This window comes from Urocampus carinirostris, chromosome 18 (genome assembly GCF_059441175.1).
Source record: "Urocampus carinirostris isolate Australia breed hairy pipefish chromosome 18, RoL_Ucar_1.0, whole genome shotgun sequence".
Classification (NCBI taxonomy): domain Eukaryota; kingdom Metazoa; phylum Chordata; class Actinopteri; order Syngnathiformes; family Syngnathidae; genus Urocampus; species Urocampus carinirostris.
The window spans coordinates 13,281,228-13,302,135 of NC_142366.1; the positions used below are offsets into that span (position 1 = coordinate 13,281,228).

General features: G+C 40.6%; 2 protein-coding genes across 2 annotated transcripts in view; both read left to right on the top strand.

The window, feature by feature from the left end:
- The window catches only part of LOC148348409 (solute carrier family 22 member 13-like), a 22,486-nt gene extending 17,550 nt beyond the window's left edge, over positions 1-4,936 (top strand). The window contains exons 10-11 of the mRNA XM_088322817.1: positions 14-208; positions 4,611-4,936. Of these exons, the coding sequence (XP_088178943.1) occupies positions 14-208; positions 4,611-4,671 (256 nt within the window). The 3' untranslated portion in view covers positions 4,672-4,936. The remainder of the gene's footprint in view (positions 1-13; positions 209-4,610) is intronic.
- Positions 4,937-8,734: 3,798 nt separating this feature from the next.
- On the top strand, positions 8,735-20,545 carry LOC148348410 (solute carrier family 22 member 13-like). Its single transcript, XM_088322478.1, has 10 exons — positions 8,735-9,132; positions 9,214-9,317; positions 11,250-11,404; positions 12,990-13,161; positions 13,259-13,379; positions 16,308-16,402; positions 16,472-16,686; positions 17,401-17,509; positions 20,154-20,348; positions 20,461-20,545. The coding sequence occupies exons 1-10, from the start codon at positions 8,755-8,757 to the stop codon at positions 20,522-20,524; spliced, it is 1,608 nt and encodes a 535-aa protein (XP_088178604.1). The 5' UTR covers positions 8,735-8,754; the 3' UTR covers positions 20,525-20,545.
- The last annotated feature ends 363 nt before the right edge of the window (positions 20,546-20,908 follow it).

Consider the following 20,908-nt stretch of genomic DNA (forward strand, 5'->3'; position numbering starts at 1 on the left):
TGTGTTTTGTTAGGCAGAGTGGCGTGGGTCTAAACTCCATGTGTGCCCGGATGGGTGGCATCCTGGCCCCTCTGATCTGGCTCCTGGGCGCCTACCATCACGCCATCCCCATGTTGGTGTACGGTGTCATACCGATCGGTGGAGCCGGCCTCTGTTTACTGCTGCCAGAAACCCTCAACACCGAACTCCAAGACAACGCTCAGCGCGAGTGAGTCAACAGACCCTGCCCAAAAAAATATATAGTTAGGCCTGAAAATATTTGGACAGACACATCATTTTCACAAGTTAGGCTCTACCACAACCCCAAATTAGGCTTTAAATTAAATATCTTGACCGGAAATAAAGTGCAGACTGTAATGTTTAATTCAAGTGGTTGAATATTGACATCTGACTGAAAATGAAGCATTTGGTTACATTTTTTCCTGAACACATCACGTTTTAGGGGCTTAAAATTAATTGGACGGTTAGGCATAATCTAGACAAAAAAGTTTGTTTTTAATACTTTATTGCAAATCCTTTTGAGGCAATCACTGCCTGAAGTCTGGAACCCATGGACAATACCAAATGCTGGGTTTACTTCTCTTTGATGTTTGGCCAAGCCTATACAGCAGAAGCCTTGAGTGGTTCCTTGTTTGTTGGTCTTTCCGCCTTGAGCAAGTGAAAAGAATGCTCGATTGGATTGAGATCTGGAAAACGACTTGGCCATTGCTAAATTTTCCCATTGTTTTCCCCCAAACACCCCTGGGTTGCTTTTGCTGTATGCTTCGGATCATTGTCTAAAATGTCTTCTTACCATCATTCAGGTTTATGTTTGCCCATTCGTCCATAGAACTTTTCCAAAACTGGATTGACTACTTAAGGCGTTTTTGGCAAAATCAAGTCTGACCTGCCTATTTTTCAGACTGATGAATGCCTTGCACCTCCTGGTGAACCCTCTGTATTTACTTTCATTAAGTTTTCTCTTTATATTAGACTTGGAGATGATACACCTACTTCTTGTAGAGTGATCTTCACTTGTTTTTTCTATAAGATGGAGAGTATTCTGTGATTAACCAGTGCTTTTTCCTCCATAGATATCCAGGCCTTTTTAAATTGCCAACCTCGCCATTGCATTCCTTTCTACTTGGGTGTACCAAACTGTTGATTTTGCTTTTCCAAGCATTCAGTTGTCTCTCTTATAAATGTCTTCTTTTTTACTCAAGTCATGTTTATTTGTATAGCCCTTAACCACGCGGAAGTCTCAAAGGGCTATACAGACAATACACGGACAACATCAACATAAAATCCATCCTTCCATCCATCCATTATCTGCACCGCTTATCCTTAGTAGGGTCGCAGGGGTGCTGGAGCCCCTCCCAGCTATCTTCAGGCAGTGGGCAGGGGACACCCTGAACTGGTAGCCGGCCAGTCGCAGAGCACACAGAGACGGCCAATAAACCTGACATGCATGTTTTTGGAATGTGGGAGGAAACCGGAGTGCCCTGAGGAAACCCACGCAAGCACGGGGAGAACATGCAAACTCCACACAGGAGGTCCGATCTCATGACCTCAGAACTGTGCCGCACACCCGCTAACCACTGCGCCGCCGTGCTACCCATCAACATAAAATATAGGTCATAAAAGAATCTCCGGTTGACACCTTCTTGAGGTCAACATCATTCATATGCTATTGAATAAAAATGTGTTTCAAGCCGATATTTAAACACTTCCACTGAGGCTGCAGGATGTTCTGCTTCACCTCCATTGAGAGCTCCTTTAAACGCATGATTCAGATTCAGATTCAGATCTACTTTATTGTCATTCTAGTACACGTGTATACAGAACGAAATGTCGATGCATCTGACCCCCACAGTTTCCTTGAATGTACAGATATAAATAATGTTGTATTGTATTTTGGCTACGTATAGTATTTTACCATAGTGCCGATAGTGCAAGAAGAGTAGCTAACCAGATGCGCAAAATGGGCAGTCAGGTTAACAAGTCAGGTACACAGTAACATTAACACTGTAACAATAACGCTGGAATTACAATAGTGCAGAGAGCAATGTGCAAGGAGTGGCAAGCTATAAAAAAAACTGCCAGTAGTGCAAAAGTCAGATTAGCAGCCGTTTAGATTTAAGTTAACTATATGTTAGATTGACCATTTAACAGTCTAATGGCCAGGGGGACTAGACTATTGCGGAGCCTGGTGGTCCTGCACCGCACACTGCAGTACCTCTTCCCAGAGGCTAGCAGAGTGAACAGTCTATGATGGGGGTGAGAGGGGTCCCCGGTAATGTTTTTAGCATGGGATAGGCAGTGCTTCTGGCCAATGTCCTGAATGGAGGGAAGTGTAGTCCCGATTATTTTCTCTGCTGTCCTCGTTACCCTCCTCACACTACCCCAGTCGGTAGCGCTGCAGCCTCCACACCACACAGAGATACAGCTGGTCAGGATACTCTCTATGGTGCCCCTGTAGAATGTAATGAGGGAGGGTGGGGGCAGGTGGGCTCTCCTCATCCTCCGCAGGAAGTACAGGCGCTGCTGTGCCCTCTTAACCAGTGATGCAGTGTTTACGGACCAGGTGAGTTTGTTTGTAATGTGCACCCCTAGGAACTTGATACTGCTGACAACCTCCACAGCCTTGTTGTTGATGCAAAGTGGGGCATGGTTGGGCTGGTTTTTCCTAGAGTCGACAATGATCTCTTTAGTTTTGTCGACATTCAGGACCAGGCTGTTGTCCCTGCATCAGCCCACCAACTGCTCCACCTCCTCTCTGTAGGCCAGGTCGTTGTCATCCCTGATGAGGCCCACCACTGTTGTGTCGTCAGCATACTTCACGATGTGGTTTGTGGCGGACCTAGGGACGCAGTCGTGTGTCATCAAGGTGAACAGCAAGGGGCTTAGGACGCAGCCTTGGGGGGAGCCCGTGCTGAGGTAGATGACATCTGAACTGTTCTGACCTATCCGCACTGATTGGGGTCTGTCACAGAGGAAGTCCAGCAGCCAGTTCCGCAGGGGGGTGTTGAAACCCAGGAGTCTCATTTTGTCCACCAGATGTTGTGGGATGATGGTGTTGAATGCTGAACTGAAGTCCAGGAACAGCATCCGCACATGGGTGTTCTTCTCCTCTAGATGTGTCAGGCTCAGGTGAAGCGCAGAGGAGATGGCATCCCTGGTGGAGCGGTTTGTCCTGTAGGCAAACTGATAGGGGTCGAATGAGGAGGGGAGACTGGAGGTGATGTGCTCTTTAACCAGTCTCTCAAAGCACTTCATTATGATAGGAGTCAGTGCAACGGGCCGGTAATCGTTGAGTGATAAGATCTGGGGTTTCTTTGGCACTGGGATGATGTTGGCAAATTTGAAGCATGATGGTACTTTGGCTTGGTCTAGCGAGGTGTTGAAAATGTCTGTTAGTACACAAGCCAGCTGATCGGCGCACTCCCTAAGTACCCGCCCCGGAATGTTGTCCGGGCCTGGAGCCTTCCTTGTGTTGACCCTTCTCAGGGTCTTCCTCACGTCAGATGAGTCCAGGTGGAGTGCTCTTTCGCCCTGATTTGGAACCGCTTTCGCTGCAGGGGTGCCGTTTTGTGCCTCGAACCTTCCAAAGAATTTGTTGAGGTCATTCAGAAGTCCATGCTAGTGTTCTGCACTGGGGCGGTGGTTGGCTTGTAACTGGTGATGGCCTGAATGCCTTTCCACATATCCCTGGTGTTGGTTGTGCTGAGGAAACGTTCCTGGATTTTTTGACTGTGCGTTCGCTTTGCTAGTCTGATAGCCCGGTTCAGGTTACCCCTCGCTGATAACAGCGCCTCCTTGTCACCAGATCTAAAGGCAAGGTTCCGTACTTTTAGTTTTTTTCGTATTTCAGCAGTCATCCAGGGCTTCTGATTGGCACGGGTGCATATAGTTTTGTTATTGCTGACGTCTTCTGCGCATTTACTGATGTAGGCTGACACAGAAATGGCGTACTCATCTATATTTATTTTGTTGTTGTAAGTGGCAGCCGATTTAAACATGTCCCAATCAGTGCAATCAAAGCAGTCCTGTAGTACCTCCATTGCCCCCTCAGACCACACCCTCACCTGCTTCACTGTAGGTTTTTCTCTGGTCAGCAGGGGCTTGTATGCTGGAATTAGCATAATAGAAAGGTGATCTGATGAGCCAAGATGGGGGCGGGGGGCTGCTTTATATGCACCTTTGATGTTTGTGTAGGCCAGGTCTAATGTGTTCCTACCTCTTGTAGCAAAGTTTACATGCTGATGGAAATGCGGGAGACAGATCCAGCCGCCGCCATGACGTGTGGTCACAACAACAGCTTCCAAATGCGAAACTACACACCTTTTACCATACTTAATTAATGACAAATTAACAATGGAGGAGCCTTCCGAGTCAATTACAACCCTGAGTCAGTTGTCCAATTACGGTAAATTATTTCCCTTAAAGGGGATATAAAGAGTGTAAAGGGCTATTATGCCCAAACCGTAATTCTGATTTTGATGTGGGGAGTCTCAAATTGCAGCTGAGATTGTGCACTTAAACCTCATATTTATTACATTATTGTAATGTGTTCCGGGCCCAACTGTAGATTTGTGTTTTTTAATATTGGACATTTTTTTATGTTTATTCAGGAGGAATAACAAACATTATGAAGATGACGGGAAAACTGAAGAGAAAAGCACAGCGTTATAGTCGATGTGGACAGTGAGAGATGTGTTTTCCATTGTCATGGCAACACATTTTTTATTTGTATTCTATTGTATACTTTTTGTGTTAGTTTTTCTGTATATAATGGCAATGTCTGTATGTTTTCATTCACATTTTTATGTTATTTCCTATGCATTTAATGAATACTTTTTATGGCTAGTATTTGGATATTTTATTTGAATAATAGTTTTATCTGCCCATGACATATTCACTGTTTGAAAAGTTATAATCAGAAAGATAAAATAAAACCACAGAATAAAAGTACCTGATAATTAAAGGTGTTGCAAATTGAAAAATTGCTGACTCACTGACACCATTTGCTGTCTGAAATCATGATTGCAGTCTCTGTCAAGATGCTTGTGTTGCGTGTGCACGTACGTGTCTATCTGCAATAAACGTTTTATTTTTCATCTTTTGGGGGTTTTTGGTTGGCAAACTGTTTAAGAAGCAATCCTTTTCTTACTTTCACCATTTTATACTAGAAAAAAATGTGCACGAGTGTGAAAATGTGAAACTGTTGTAGTATGTTCCAAACAGTGCAGACTTCTACAACAATTTCTGGTTTGCATCTTAGTAGCACTTGGTGAAGACTTCCAAACATAACTGGCAGAGTTGTTTTAAAAAAAAAAGTGTTTTGAGTTTTGTCCATCTACGCAATATCCCAGAAATTGCCGGCAGTCAGTCAGACTGTAGAGAGGCAAAGACGTGTCTGTATTTTACCGTTTCTGTATGTCACCAGTCACTGAAATATGTCATCCCACATGTTATTGGAAAGCTTAAACTCTTGGGATTCAAAATATGCTGACCATTTCAAAATCTACATCACAATCAGTCTGAAACAAGGTACCCGAAAACTATAAAGCCAAATTGTTAAGGGGATAAGCATGATGCCCACGTCTTTATTTCAAACGGATACTTTGCATAGAGATTGTCTCAGATTTCAAATACTGAATGATTGGTCATTACAAAGGGGTGGTGATATTTGAGCTAATTCAACCAACCACCAGAGTGAGTATGATGCTACAGAGTGCAGAAATGGCTAGAATTTCACCAAAGAAGAAGTCCTTCGAGCAATTTTGCCAAAGGACACCGAACACCATTCAGGTTCTGAGACGTCAGAACATGAGTCATCAGGGGAGTTATCGCCCGATTATCAACCTGTGTCTGACAACAACACTGAGAAGGATGGCTCCAATTGGTAAGAGGGAGCCTCCAATATTGAGGTCTAGCAAGATCAGGATCCATCTGGCAGCACTGATCATACAGTATGGAGTTCGAAAAATGAAAAAGTGACGTAGCTGACATGATTACTAACTCAGATCACCTGGAGCAATCATGTGGCGCCTAGGTGGGCGCCTTCTGATTGGCTGGCACTCCTCTCTTAAGCACCCTGCGCCCTGAGGGGAGTGTCAGAGCGTACATTCTTGTAACTCTGTGTTTCTCCCGGTATCCCGTTCGTTTAGAACTCTGCTTACCTGATTTTTGCCTGCCTCCGATCCGACCTGTTTCCGTCCCACGTTTTGATCTCTTCACCAGCCCCGGTTAACACGACCTGCCTGATTTCCGCACTACGATTGACTACTCATTTTTCGAAGTTATCTCCCCGGCGCCGCTGCTGACGTCTGACGGTCATCACGTCTCCAGCAAGCCTTGAACGCTTCCTTAATAAAAGACTACTACGAATGCTCTGGGATCCACTGGTCTGTTCTGGTTTTCTGACAGTAGCATCCAACCAACGAAGTAGCTCCCTACGCAAGTTCCCGCGCCTAGCCCTATGCTTTTTTTCAGTAGCCTGGATCAGCAGGCCAGAGACGGCATTTTCTTTGTTTGTTGTTGAGGAGCTCTTTGCCAATATAGGAATAGAATGAGAAAATCACTTGTTTGATGGATCGCTATTACGCCACTGAACATTTTGAGTGGTTGAAAGTAAAAAACAAAATCTGAAATGACATAGTTATCAAAACTCAAAAATTGTTGTTTAAATATTCTTTCTATGTTAAGGGTATCCATCCATCCATTATTTGCACCGCTTATCCTCAGTAGGGTCGCCAAAAATGGGCATAGATTTTTAAAAAAAATCTGTTTCTCTTTGATTTTTTCCTGTGATAGGAAATTTTTCAACTCAATTTTCTTTTATACATTTATATCCAACCTAGTAAGTTTTGGTCATAGCACAGTACTGCTTTTACTGACAAGGAGGGCAAAAACTACGAAGAAAAAAATAATAACTGCATGAATAAATAGCTCTGATGCCACTGAACATTTTGATTGGTTGGAAGTAAAAAAATATTCCAAAATACCCTAATTATCAAACTTAAAATACTTCTACAATTTATGTCAAATTTGTGTGATGTGTTCTATATATTTCATTATACCACAAGGGTTAAGAATATTAACCAAAAAATGGGTTTTCTCAATGTTCTCTGGTTAATTAATGGTAGACAAAAAAATGAAGCTTTGGGAATGCCGCTTGTTTTTGGCAACATCTCGTGGACATACTTAAAACTGCAAGTCATTGTTTGACGTTTATTTTTATTTTGAGCTAATCTCAGCATTGTCTAAGGGGCCAGTGGGGCACAAGTTTGACACATGTGCTTTATCTTATAAATCGCACTATTTGTACTCACTGCGCCACGTTGTACAACGTTGTAAAGGAACATTATGGTAAAGAGTTTAGCCAGAACAACGCTGTTATCAGGAAGGCAGAACAGACTAGGAAACCCCAGAGCATTCATTTTAGTTCTTTGTTTAAGGAAGCGTTCAGGGCTTGCGGGAGACGTGATGGCCGTCAGACGTCAGCAGAGGCGCCAGGGAGAACACTTCGGAACGAGTCCGGAAACGAAGTGCGGAAGTCAGGCAGGTCGTGTTTACCGGGGCTGGAGAGGAGATCGAAGCGTGGGACGCAAACAGGTCGGATAGGAGGCAGGCAGGAACGGGTAAGCTGAGTTCTTAAATAAACGGGATATCAGGAGAAACACACAGAGTTACCAAATGTACACTCTGACACTGAACTCTGGGCGCAGCGCGCTTAAGAGAGAAGTGCCAGCCTATCAGAAGGCGCCCACATGATTGCTCCAGGTGATCAGAGTTAGTAATCATGACAGTTGTGCAACGTGCTATCGTGAGTAAAATTAATGTGATGATGAGATAAAATCTAGTGCCTTTTCCTCTGTTATCTAGATCCCTAGTGGTCTAGTGTTGACATAGTGAACTTGGGCTTATTATTAATGTTGTTGTGTTTATTATTATTGGGTGTGGGTGGGTGGATCCCTTAACCACTAGGGATGCAGGGATAACATTTCATGTTATTATTTGGCAGGGATATGAGACTACAGTCCAGGGATCTCTAATTTTTTCAAACCAAGAGCTATTTCTTGTCTCTAGTTAGCACAAAGGGCACCCAGTTTGATATGCGTCTCTATAACTAAGCAATTTGCTTCTTTGTACTTAAGCAGACGCTTCTTGGTACTCCTTTTCGGACATGTTACGTAAACATTGTTTCTGACTTGTTTTTTTGTTGTTTTGTTTATGTTTGAAAAAAAGTTTTTATTCATTAACATAGCAATTTATCATGTTATAACTGTGCGGTTGTTACTATTTAATTACAATGTTATTACCAGGTTAGTTATTGGAAGTAGGGTTGAATAGACTCAGTCAACCACTAAAAAAATTATTTTACTAGAAAATCATAATGGTGAGCTATATTCAGAAGAGATCGGCGCGCACCTCAGCTTTCCTTAGGAGCACCCCGGTGTTACAGAAAAGGTGTCCGACCAGTGGACTAAGAGGTCACCTACTTCATAAATAGAATGTTTCTTGGTCGACTGGAGTTTGTCCTAACGTGATAAAAAATGTTAATAAATTACTGTTGTTCCAACCGTGAAAAAATAAGGGAAAAAAACAAATCATTTTGGTCGCTGCTGGTCAGCAGTTTTCCTGATTTTTAAAGTTGCGTAATTTACTGTCAAGCAGATCCCTGCGATAAGAGAAAAAAACTTGTGAGGTTAAACATTAACAGGACAGACTGTAAAGAATCAACTTTGCACGTTAGTCTGCAGTCGAGTCGCCATGAGCACCTTTGCGGACATCCTCAAGGAGATCGGCGAGTTCGGCGCTTTTCAGAAGCGCTTGGTGGCCGCTTTATGCATCCCGAATGTTTTTGTGGCTTTCGACATCATCGGGCAGGTTTTCACAGGGCTCCACTTTCCCAACTTCTGTAACACAGACTGGATTCTGCAGCGGGGCGATGCTAATTTAACATGGCAGGAGAAAAAGGAGCTGACCGTCCCGGTCAATGCAGACGGAAGCTTTCAGAGCTGCCTCATGTTCGAGCCAGTGGAGTCCGACCTGGAGACAATCTTGCTTTACGGGCTAAATGCGACCACAAGATGCTTAAACGGATCTGAAATCCAAGTGCCAGATGGGGCGTCAAGCGCCGTGACGGATGTGAGGCAGGGGGGTGGTCGCCATGGCAACAGTGAAGCGTACTTCCCCTTTTTTTGTGACGGTTTTATGTTTTTCCGTTAGTTTAATCTGGTGTGCGAAAGAAGTAAGTTGATTGAGGCATCTCAGTCTCTTTACATGGCTGGATTTCTGATCGGGAACATCTCGTCAGGTGTCATGGCTGACAGGTACTACCGTATTTTTAGGAGTAGAATTTTCAGCTTTTTTAAAAGTTTGGCCGAGGTTGCGACTTATACCCTGGTGCAATTTATATGCGTAAAAGTGACATAGAGACTGAAGATTTTATTGTATTTACTGCTCTGGAGTAAAACAGGGTTGGTAAGCATCTTCTTTATGCTAGAGTTATCTGAATAACTTTGGAGGGACGAAAGCATGACCAACTTAGGTGCCGAGGTGCCTAACTTGTTTGGGTGTTTTTTTCCTTTCTATTTTCTTGTTATTGTATGTGTTTGTCTTGCTGTCGGTCACCCCTCTTGAGGGATATGACCAAGGTAGATAGATAGATAGATAGATAATGATACGTCATTACTGACATTGCCAGGGAAGTCAATCATGTAACATTAGTATACCGTACACTTAGTCACTATTTTATTTTAATTCTAAATTGCCTTTCAAGATGACATGTATATTTTTGGTCTTGGATTTTATCAGATAAACTTTGCCCCAAAAATATGACTTATACTCTAGGTGCAAATTATATATGTTTTTACTTCTAAGTACCGTAAAATTCAGACTATAAGCCGCGACTTTCCCCCAAGTTTTGAACCCTGCGGCTTATGCAATGATGCGTCTGATTTATGCATTTTTTTCTAATGGCCGACAGGGGCGCCTGAGCAGTAAAGGTAAGAGTGAGACACGTGGAATATATGTGTCGAGGAAGGCACATGTTTAATGTAACTCCAAGCTTTGTGCATGAAAAAAACTAGCATGGAGAGACCAGCTTCGTGCTGTGCTATGCTTGTATGAGGATAGTAGAGCATGTGTGAGTGTGGGGAGTGAAGTGAACGAGTGGGCTCTGTTTAAACTGGGTTTGAGGCAAGGGTGTCACCTTGGCTGTTCAATTTGTATATGAATTGAGAGGTTCCCGGGGAGCGTCCAAAAGCAGGGAGAGCGGATATTGTGTGTAAGGGTGGGTAGCATGTAAGTCAGCTGCTCTTTGCAGATGACACTGCTTTGGTGGCTGACTGCAGCCTGGGAGTGCTTTGGGAGTCAAGTTTAACAGAGCGTGTAAAGGAAGCAAGCTTAAGGAGAATGCAGACAAGGGTAAGGTAATGATATGTTTGAGAGATGACGAGGATTTTTGATTTTTGATTATAGATTTTTTTGAATGGCATAAAGTTGCAGAAGGTAGATGGTTTTAAGTATTTGGGTACGTTAGTGGCAGCAGGTGGTGGGTTCAGAGGAGGATGTGAAGAAGAGGGTGGGTAAGAGGGAAAGGCAATGGATATGCTGAACAGATTGTTCAAATATAGAGATCAGCAAATGGATGCAAAGTGAGGATTGTTTGAAGGCATGGTGGTGCCAACAGTGATCTATAGCTCCGTTGAGTGGGGTTTGAGAGTAAATGAGCGAAATAGGTTAAATGTCATTGAAATGAGATGTTTGCGTTGTATGTGTGGAGTGACACGAATGCAAAGGTTAAGGAATGAGGATGTACGGAGAACTGCTGTGGTGGGAGATCTTGCTCAGAGGTTTGATGAAAATGTTTTTGGACAGATGAAAAGTGTAGTGCAGAAGTAGTGGAAAATAGAATGAGAGGAAGGCCCAAATATGGTTGGATGGATGGGGTGAGACGTGCTCTGGATGTGAGGTCGGTTAATTTCATTTTATATTTGTTATTCCATTTCATTTATCTAAGAATAATACTACTTAAAATTAGCTAAATGTTTTGCCAATTATTTTGTGCAGCGTAAGCTCAAAAAAAATGAATGACAAAAATCATCAAACGATAGTACATGCTGAGCAGATCATTTTATGACATGAGAAGGCAACAAAACATGAGCATCATTGTCTGATATGGATATGAATTTGCCCATTTTTTCAATTTTTTTTTTACTCACGACATGGGTTCCCTATTCAGCCCCATTTTTTCTCTCCAGGTTTGGTCGGCGCTTTGCAATCTTGCTGAGCATCCTCTTTCTTGGCCTTTTTGGCGTCAGCACTGCCTATTCTCCCAACGTTTACGTTTTCATGGTTTTCAAGTTCCTGTGTGGTGCGTCCTTGGCCGGAATCCAAAACAACTCTTTTGTCATAGGTATGCATGTCTAGAATTCTGGAGAGAAAGAGCAAAGGCTCTTAAATACATAAAGAGAAAGTTAGTCTTGCAAGCTTAATATGAGAATGCCGTCAAGTGAGGATGACATCACAGTTGCTCAGGCTTCCGTTAATGACCAATCCTGGTACAACTGCTTGGGGAAGGAGCTTAGATATGATCACCATCATTCAGAGGCAGTCATGTAATTACCCTAGATGTGAAAAATGCCTAAAAAAGCGGACTCAGCACTTTTGTTTTGTTGACTAAGAAATATTTCCAGGGAATACATTCCACTCTCTCAGGCCAGAACAGCATTAAATATTAACACCATTTCAGGATTTTAGTCTCCATTCGGATTCTACTTTAATATCTACTTCACTACTTAGAAGTAGCTTGCAAAAATGTTGCTTGAATTCCACGACTAACGGGTTAGTACGATATTTTTATCATCAGCGCCATCTCAATTTCATTTTTTAGATTCCTACCCACTATATCGTGTTTTAGCCAATTAAAAAAGACAAATTAATAGAATCAATGTGATTGATTAGGTCAATTGATTGATTTGAAAAACTAAACTGTCTATTGACGTATTAACTGTCCAATGATTTTGAATTCTGCTTCACAATAATAACATTACAATTAATTCCTTCATTGGAGGGAAATATTACGACTGCTTATAACTCCTTTTTCAACATTTGATTTTTATCACTTTATGTCTTCTGGGTGTTTTTTGGTTTTGCATATGGTTGAGAATAAATATATATCATTCATAAAAATAAAGAATTGATTGATAAAATCAATGTGATCAATTATTTTTATTTTTTTTAAATAACCCTGTCTCTTCACGCCCTAATCCCAGATCACATTCAATGTTAGTGGGTATCTGATTAGGAGTTAAGAAAAATAAACTACGAACTTCTTTTTGGAACACTTAATGACTTTTTTTGTGTAATGTATTGTATTCTTTTTTTATACATGCTTCAAAACAAGAATTATCTAATTAAGAATGAAAAAGACAATTATTTCCATAAATTGATGGAATTTAATAATTAATTGGATGCATTAGGAAAACAAACATCTCTCTTGACAATCTAATCTCAGAACCCTAAAAGTGGGTAAGGTCTTGGTAAATTCTGCCTCATAATAATGACAATACTAACTCATTGATTAGGAGTGCAAAAAGGTAACTACCTTTTCTTACTCCTTTAAACATGTTTCGATTCCCCCCTATATTTTAAATAAATAAATCCATTAAAAAAATAAAATAATTAATTAATCAAGTCAAATGATTGCTTAGTCCAGGGGTTGGCAACCCAAAATGTTGAAAGAGCCACATTGGACCTAGATATATCTACTGTATATATATTGGATATATTCTGTATACAGTATATGACTATAGTCATTGGAGAACATTTGAGAACATTGTTTGTGTCGTGTTTGTCCACCTACAGAAACCATATAATTTTCCGATATCAAACATTTTTTTAAAAATGCCAAAACACATGAGGGCACGCCAAAGAGCCGTTTGTGTTTCCATAGCCGCTTGTTGCCTACCAAATTGTAACAGTCTTGTGTTTTATTGAAGGCGGCGAATGGTGCGAATCATCCAAATTTGCTTTCTGCACCATCATCTGCCAAACTTTTTATCCCATCGGCCTCATGCTTTTGTCTGGCATCGCCTATTTGATCCGCGACTGGAAGACCCTTCAGCTGGTCCTCTATGGCCCTCTTCTCCTCGTCCTTGTTGCGTTTTACTGGTTGGTGCTGTTTTGAGACGCTTGGCAGCCTATTTATAACGTCCCTGCACGGAATCAGTGAAGCTGAATAATATGACGTGCCTTTGAACCCTTCCAGGGTTTTGCCGGAATCAGCTCGCTGGCTCATCTCCCAGGGCAAGAAGGAGGAGGCCTTAAAGGAACTTCGTAGGGCTGCAAAAGTCAATGGCAGGAAGGTGTCCAAAAACCTGCTGGAGAAGGTAAAGAATAGGGATGCAATTATCGACTATTTTAAGAGTCGACTAGACACAATCAAAATGATTCGTCAAAAAATCGGATAATTACTATTTATTTCTTAAATTTAGCATTGGGTTGATTGAATTATGTGGCAAATCGTGATAAATGGGTACAATGAAACCTACATCTTTTACTGAACATAACACAGAATCGTACAGAAATGAAATAAAAATGGCTTAGTGCACATTGCTTGGGTAGTAAAGGCATAAATCCATAAATAAAGCTCCGTCAATTTATTGTCTTAGGGACAGGCAGATAAAGAATAAACTAAAACCAAATGCGCTCTTTTTATCCCTGTGAACCAAGAACAGACTCATCAGCAGCAGTGGAACAGTGAATAAAACAAATTGTATGTGCATTTTGTGAAGTACATTCAATGGTCAAATTTAAAGTGTGTAACAAAAGAACTTAACGATTCTTAACAGCTTTAAATCAAACAATTTTAATGACGATGATTGTTCTTAGGACTGCATGCATTTAGTTTTAAATACGTTTTTCAAGCTTAGTCTGAACTAATGCTCAACGAAGGAAGTCAGTTATGTTTAAGTGTCCGACCTGTTTTCTCTTTCAATGTTAGTGCATCAAAGAGCTACTCCTTTGATAAGCAAGATTTGATATGCAAACTTAGACAGTAGTCTTTTCATTTGCCCCGTCCAGGCCAAAGTACTCCCAAACTTTAGAAGTTTTAGTACGCTTATTTGATGTTGACGCTGTAATTTCTGTATGTTACTGCTAGAGAGAAACTCTCAGCAGAGATTGTGTTGTATAACATTAACTGTATTTTGGTTTTTTTTTTCCTTTCAGTCATGTTGCAACAACCATCACATTACCGAATGAACAAATCAGCAGATAAAAAGGGATGACAGGTTGATGCCAGTGTCTTATAAGAAATCCATCCCTAAAATAACTTTGGATACTTCTTTAATCAATTATATGAACAAATTATCATCTAACATCATATTAACAATGACTTGTTAATCCGTTAAAAAATGACCACATAATTGAATCACGACATATACACTATTTTACAGTTTCTGAGAAATTATTCTCCTCACTCTCTAACAACAATATATTGTGTAAAACCTGTGAGAAACACGCAGTGTCTTGTAAAAGAATTGTTAATTCAAAGTTTAAAGTGGGATTGGATGTGCACCTAGAGTGAACCCCAAGAGCCCGATCAGACCAGGTGAGCGCCCACCCGGCCCCCGTTTCATTGCTTTATGCAGCTCAGATGACATGAACCTGATCAAGGGTATTCTTCAGTGTCGTCTGTTCATTATGACTTAGATATTAGGTGTTAAGAGTATTCCTTTCACTTATTTTAACTATACAGTTAAATTTTCATCATCATAACTCATTTGTTAGTTTTACACTTATGTCAGTTAGATTATATAAGTTTTATTTTGTTTTATATATTTTTCTTTTTCCCTCTTGTCCTCTTAATCAGGTGGTATGCTGTACAATTATTTCTGAAGAAAGTAAAATACTGCAGTCCAAAGTGAGAAAGTGAAAATATAATAGAGAAATAAAAGGGAAAAATATAAAAGAAATCCTGTGTGGAGTTTGCATGTTGTCCCCGTGCTTGCGTGGGTTTCCTCCGGGCACTCCGGTTTCCTCGCACATGCCAAAAACATGCAGATTAGGTTAATTGACGGGTCCGGTGTGAATGAGCAAGCGAATTGTCTGTCTCTGTGTGCCCTGCGACTGGCTGGCAAACAGTTCAGGGTGTCACCTGCCCACTGCCCGTAGATAGCTGGGTTAGCCTCCAGCAACCCCGCGACCCTACTGAGGATAAGCGGTGCAGCTAATGGATGGATTGCAACATGACATGTATTCAGTTGTTTATAAGTCTGTCCTGGTTTTCCATCCTGTTAATAAGCCGTGTTTTATTCGGATCTGTGAGACAACAAAAACTTTACAATTTGTCGTCCGCTTTCTTTCAGTCTGTTTTTTTTCATTTGACGTGACTTCTGTGGGATTTCAGTATTTATTTTCATTGTCCATTGAGTTGGAAACCCATAGCTAAGCAAATGGGGTTCCTTTCTGACGCAGTGGGATTTGATAGTAGAGATCACCAAGGTCTTCATTTACTGAAAGTTCAATATTTATGTTGAAAAATCACATGTTGAGCAACTGTCTCTATGTTTTGGTATTTCTCGCGCACAGCTGAACATTTAGTCCTGTAATAATTAAATCAATGTGAGAAGCACATTGTTAAAAATAATGTACCTTATGTTGTAGTATTTTGGTCTTCTCTTCCATTTCTTTGTGTAGTTGTTGATTTTTTTTGATACTCTGTCGATATGGCAAGATGACCTTTTTAATTCTCCCCAATTGGTTCCATCTGTTTGTTTAGCATTTTCTCAGCACTTTTACCTATTTTGTAATTTATTATATCAAAGCGATCTTGGCTTGGATCTCTCTATTATAGCTGATTTTATCGAGTATATGTTGTCTGCTTATCTGGTTTTAGACATGTTTCCTATTTGTTGAATGTAGGTTTATAAGAAAGAAGGAAGAAAAAAACAGCAGCAGCGGAAAAACCACAAATCTAGAGCAATAAAAAGAAGACGTGAAGAGTAGGAAATATTCCGCATGAGTTTGAAGAAGCGACTGAATGATATGTGGCCCATCTCACATGCTATGATTGAATAGGAAGAAGAGAGCAAGCAGAGCATTATTGCCATTTATTGTTAAGGAGTGTGATCAGCCCTCCATTTTTTCTTCTTCTTAGCATAAATTTGCCAAAGCAAAGGCGCGCCACCCACTTATGGGTCCCAACACACCAGTTGATAAACACTAAAGTAGACTAATCGTTGCAGCCCTTAGGAAAGAATGATAAGAATGATTCAATCTAAAAACCATAGAACGCTAAAAAATGTGTGTTGTAGATGGAGGTGGATAAGACACACAATAAAGTCAGCATGTTGGACATCTTCAGAATCCCCTACCTGAGAAGAAAAACACTCATCATGGGCTACGTCTGGTGAGTTTAACACCTAAGCAACCTGGGTGCAAAATAAGAAAAGAAACAAATCTTCATTGTGCACGACAGGTTCGGAATTAGCGTGTTGTACTACGGCCTGAGCCTCAATGTGGGCAATTTCGGCCTTAACATCTACCTGACGCAGTTTGTCTTTGGCCTGGTGGAGATTCCTGCACGTTTGGGTTCCTTGAAGATCATCAACCTCTTCGGCAGGCGCCGCTGCGAGGCTGCTCTGTTGTTTTTTGGGGGGGCCGCTTGCTTCGCCGTTGTTGCTGTTCCTAAAGGTGAACCAAGACACATTTGCTACCAGTCTTCCGTAAACCTACGGAATGTAACATTATTCCATTCTGAGGTGGGGTGGGGAAGAGTCGGCCAAAGTCACCCCAAGACCTCACAAAAAAAAATGTGGGTTTGCTTCAGGCTCAGTCTTGATCGTACCTTTAGTAAGTATTACTTATGTGTAATATACAAGTGTACGATTAAATAACATTACAAACAAATATAAATTTAAAGGGAAAATGAATTTTATATTTCTTCTGAACTGAATGAGAAGAAAGGAATTGTGGGAGCTAGTTCAGTGAATAACATATCAGTATTTTAATTATGTTTTGATGCAAATCAATAGCAGATCAGCATTTTGTATGACCTTGACCAATAGAACACAGGCATCTTGGAGACAAACTCTACATAAACATGAAAACCCTGCAAAAGTTGAATTTGATCACTTTTTGGGCCCGCAAATTTTTTTGCTGTTGATGCTGTATTGTGGGGCGAATCTGGTAGAGAAGAGTAGAAAAACATCTTACCTCACACCAAAAAGTAAAATCTCTGTAAGGTGGGGCCATCATATGCCGGGGGTCTGTCCTCAAATTGTAAAACAATTGACATCTTTTTGCCATCAATGGCACAGAAAAAATATTTGTCTATTGTAGATGTAAAATTGATTAATTATTCTCTATTTTTTTAAACTAAAAAAAAATGTTTCACATTTTTTTCAGAACTTCCTCTGGTTACAACAGTCATAGCCATACTGGGGAAATTTGTTGCCACCGGCTGTTATTGCATTGTTTACGTTTACACGGCAGAGCTGTACCCCACCACACTAAGGTAAGGTAGATAAAGGACAAGGTTTAATTATGCCAAATCGAGTTTTCTCCAAATTGTTGGAGATATGAATCCAAAACTAAACGACTGTATGGTTTTAATGGGAGAGGAGCCATGTGAGTGTCAGCAAACGATCATGTAGTGCTGGGGTCATAAAACTTTTTGAGGCTGAGAAGTTCTTTGTTTCAGATCAGTGTAAGGGTTACTAGTTTGAGGTGCATTTCAGAAATGAAAACTCTAAAGTTATTACTATGCTGTTACTCATATATTATTCTTTTATTATTAAATTGATATTTTTAAGAAACATATATACCGCAAAATTTGGACTACAAAGCGCAATTGATTATAAGCAGCTCCCAGTAGATTTTTAAAGGAAAAACTGTTTTGTATATATATATTAGCCGCACCTGACTATAAGCCGCATGTGCCCACATTGAAACATGAGATATTTACAAAGAAAGGCGATACACAGCGTTTAAATAATATACGGTACTTTAACCCCTTAACGTTCTGAAGGCCAGCCAGTGGGGCGCCAGACTTTTGATAAACAATTACGTGTCTGTACGATGTCACCAGTCATGCCACATATTGTTGGAAAGCTTGAACTCTTGGGATTCAAGATATGATGAACATTTTTAAAATATACTCAGTATCGGTATGAAATAAGATAAAAACAAACTATAAAGCCAGCATAACTCACTAGTACATCTCTGGGCCGTATTCAACTTCTTAAAAATGTCCGCCAAAATGGCTTTGTTAGATCTCGGGCAATCCATAGAATTCAACCGTGTAAAATATTTATTCCAAAACACACGATAAAACTGACAGATAGATGGTAATTCAACTTAAACATTTCTGCTTCATTGGACGTTGCTTCTTGAATTTCATTCATTTTGCTTAAAAAACTACCCTTTAAAAATAAACAAACTCGTAAAATTATTCCATATATGGTAGTTAGCCCTCCCATTTCGATTGAGACCTTTTCCATGATGGGGGTCTGTTCATGCAGGTTTTATTCATGCACAAAACGCGAAATTACATTAAACTTGCGTCTTCATCGACACATATATTCCACATGTCTCACTTTCACCTTTACTGCCCGGGAGCCCGTCGTTAGAAAAGAATGCATAGATTAGCTCCATCATTGCGTAAGGCGCAGGACTGAAAGCTTGAGGAAAAAGTCATAGCTTATACTCAAAATTTTACAGTACTGTATACCAATTCCTGGACATATTCTTAAAGGACAGATTTAGATATTTAATTCATCCATCCATTTTCTAAGCCACTTATCCTCAATACGGTCGCAGGGGTGCTGGAGCCCATCCCAGCTATCTTCGGGCAGTGGGCAGGGGAAACTCTGAATTGGTTGCCAGCCAGTCTAGGGCACACAGGCACAGACAATTCGCTCACTCATTCAAACTTAGAGACAATTTGGGAGGAATTTGGAGAGCCCAGAGAAAACCCCCGCAGGCATGGAGAGAACATGCAAACTCCACACGGGGAGGCTGCGATAGCCAGAATTGAAACCTTGACCTTCACACCGTGGAGCTGCGCGCTAACCACCAGACTTCCGTACCACCCAGATATTATATGATAATTAGGAACTTATCATGTTACTAAAGAGACTTAACAGAATCATTTCTAATGAAAGTTAGAAATAAAAAGAAAACAAAAAATACCACTAACATAAAGCATATTAAAAATGTCCATGCTCGGTTATCCCTGGTGTGGTATTCCACCGTCCGCCCAAATGTTTTTTAAGGTAGTATTGTTTAACTGTTCCTTTAAGTTATAGTTATATTTTCTTATTGTATGCTTTTTTATACTGGACTTTCAGGAAATGTGAAACCTTTAAAGGAGCTGTACAGAATTTGGAACTTTCTTACTCTCTGCTGCCATCTCCTGGCTTAATTCATAATTTCAGCCTCTGTCATCTCAATCATGATGCGTGTGGAAGTACGTGGATTTCTTAGACGCGCTCGAATAAACTCTTCTTTTTTCATCTTGGAGATTGGGTTAGCGATTGGACTGTACACGCGCCACACAAAAAGCTGGACAGAAGCTGCAATGAAGATTTAAGCCGGAAAAATTAAGTCAGCAAGTAGAAATGTTTTAACCTCTGGACAGAACCTTTAAATTACCAAAGTTGACTGACAGAACAAGAATATCTTACTCAGAAAGATCATTATTAGTTGTGTTTGATCAAAAAATGTTTCTCCATTTTTTTACTTTGCAGTGTACATGAGAGCGTGATGCATAAAGGCGGGGTGCGGCATTCGAAAACTTAAGGCTGCAACCTTTACTTTAAGCCAGTAGATGCCAGCAGAGTAACACACATCATGTGTGTGCATTTTTTTAGACGCACTCGAACCAACTCTTTTGGGGATTTGTTACGCCAAAGAGGCCTGAAAAAAGTAAGATAAAAAAAGATAGGCGCAATAGAAAATAAAGCATCTTTGCACTCAGTTGGGCATTGTTAATACATACTTAATAGGGAAAATACGTAATTTTCCACTTTTTAAGGACACGTCAAACTACGCACCCCACCTTTAGTTGTCACCTTTTTTCACATCTAATGAAGTGTTTTCACCTAAACTCAAAATCGTTTTTTTAAATGCTCTCTTACCTTTTGTGTGTCTTGCTATAGGCAGAGTGGCGTGGGTCTGAACTCAATGTTCGCACGAATGGGGGGCATCCTGGCACCCCTGATTCGGCTCCTGGTTGTTTACCATGCCACCATCCCTATGTTGGTGTACGGCATCATACCCATAAGTGCGGTGGGATTCTGCCTGATGCTGCCTGAGACCCTCAATGTTGAACTTCCTGAACACGTCCAGCTCGAGTGAGTCCACAAATCCTGCAAAAAAATGGATTTTTCCTTTAATCACATTTACATTATACACAAAACAACAGCAATTATGACTTTTATTAACACATTTTTTTTCTGTGTCCAGGAGGACTGATAAAGGATATAGCGAGGTCAAGAAAAATGAGCCAAAAGAAGACGATTGTAGTTGATAAGGACTACGGGGATTTTGTCAACACATTTGGTGCAATCTGCATTATTTATCTTTATTATTTTTCAAATAATGAATACATAGATATTTATGAAGCCTCAACCGTGTCGATGTATTTGTCCTGCAATATTTATTCAAAATATTATAAATGAATTGTTGTTTTAAGGGTTCATTATGTCAATCTTGTGAGACTTAAGGGAGTTCATTGATGAAGATGGCGTATATTGTGACTTTAGAATAAACTTACGATTCACATAATGAGTGACACTCATCCACCCAGCCATCCATTATCTGCACCGCTTATCCTCAGTAGGGTCGCGGGGATGAGTAAAATTATTTATAATAGTTATGATCAGCATAATCATTATAATGTAACGTTTAAAAA

Bases quoted from the DNA above. Each gene is read 5' to 3' on its own strand.
- LOC148348410 (XM_088322478.1), top strand. From the start codon at position 8,755: ATGAGCACCTTTGCGGACATCCTCAAGGAGATCGGCGAGTTCGGCGCT. The intron at 13,162-13,258 runs GTTGGTGCTGTT...GAACCCTTCCAG, and splicing joins GTCCTTGTTGCGTTTTACTG to GGTTTTGCCGGAATCAGCTC. The intron at 16,403-16,471 runs GTGAGTTTAACA...TGTGCACGACAG, and splicing joins CTCATCATGGGCTACGTCTG to GTTCGGAATTAGCGTGTTGT.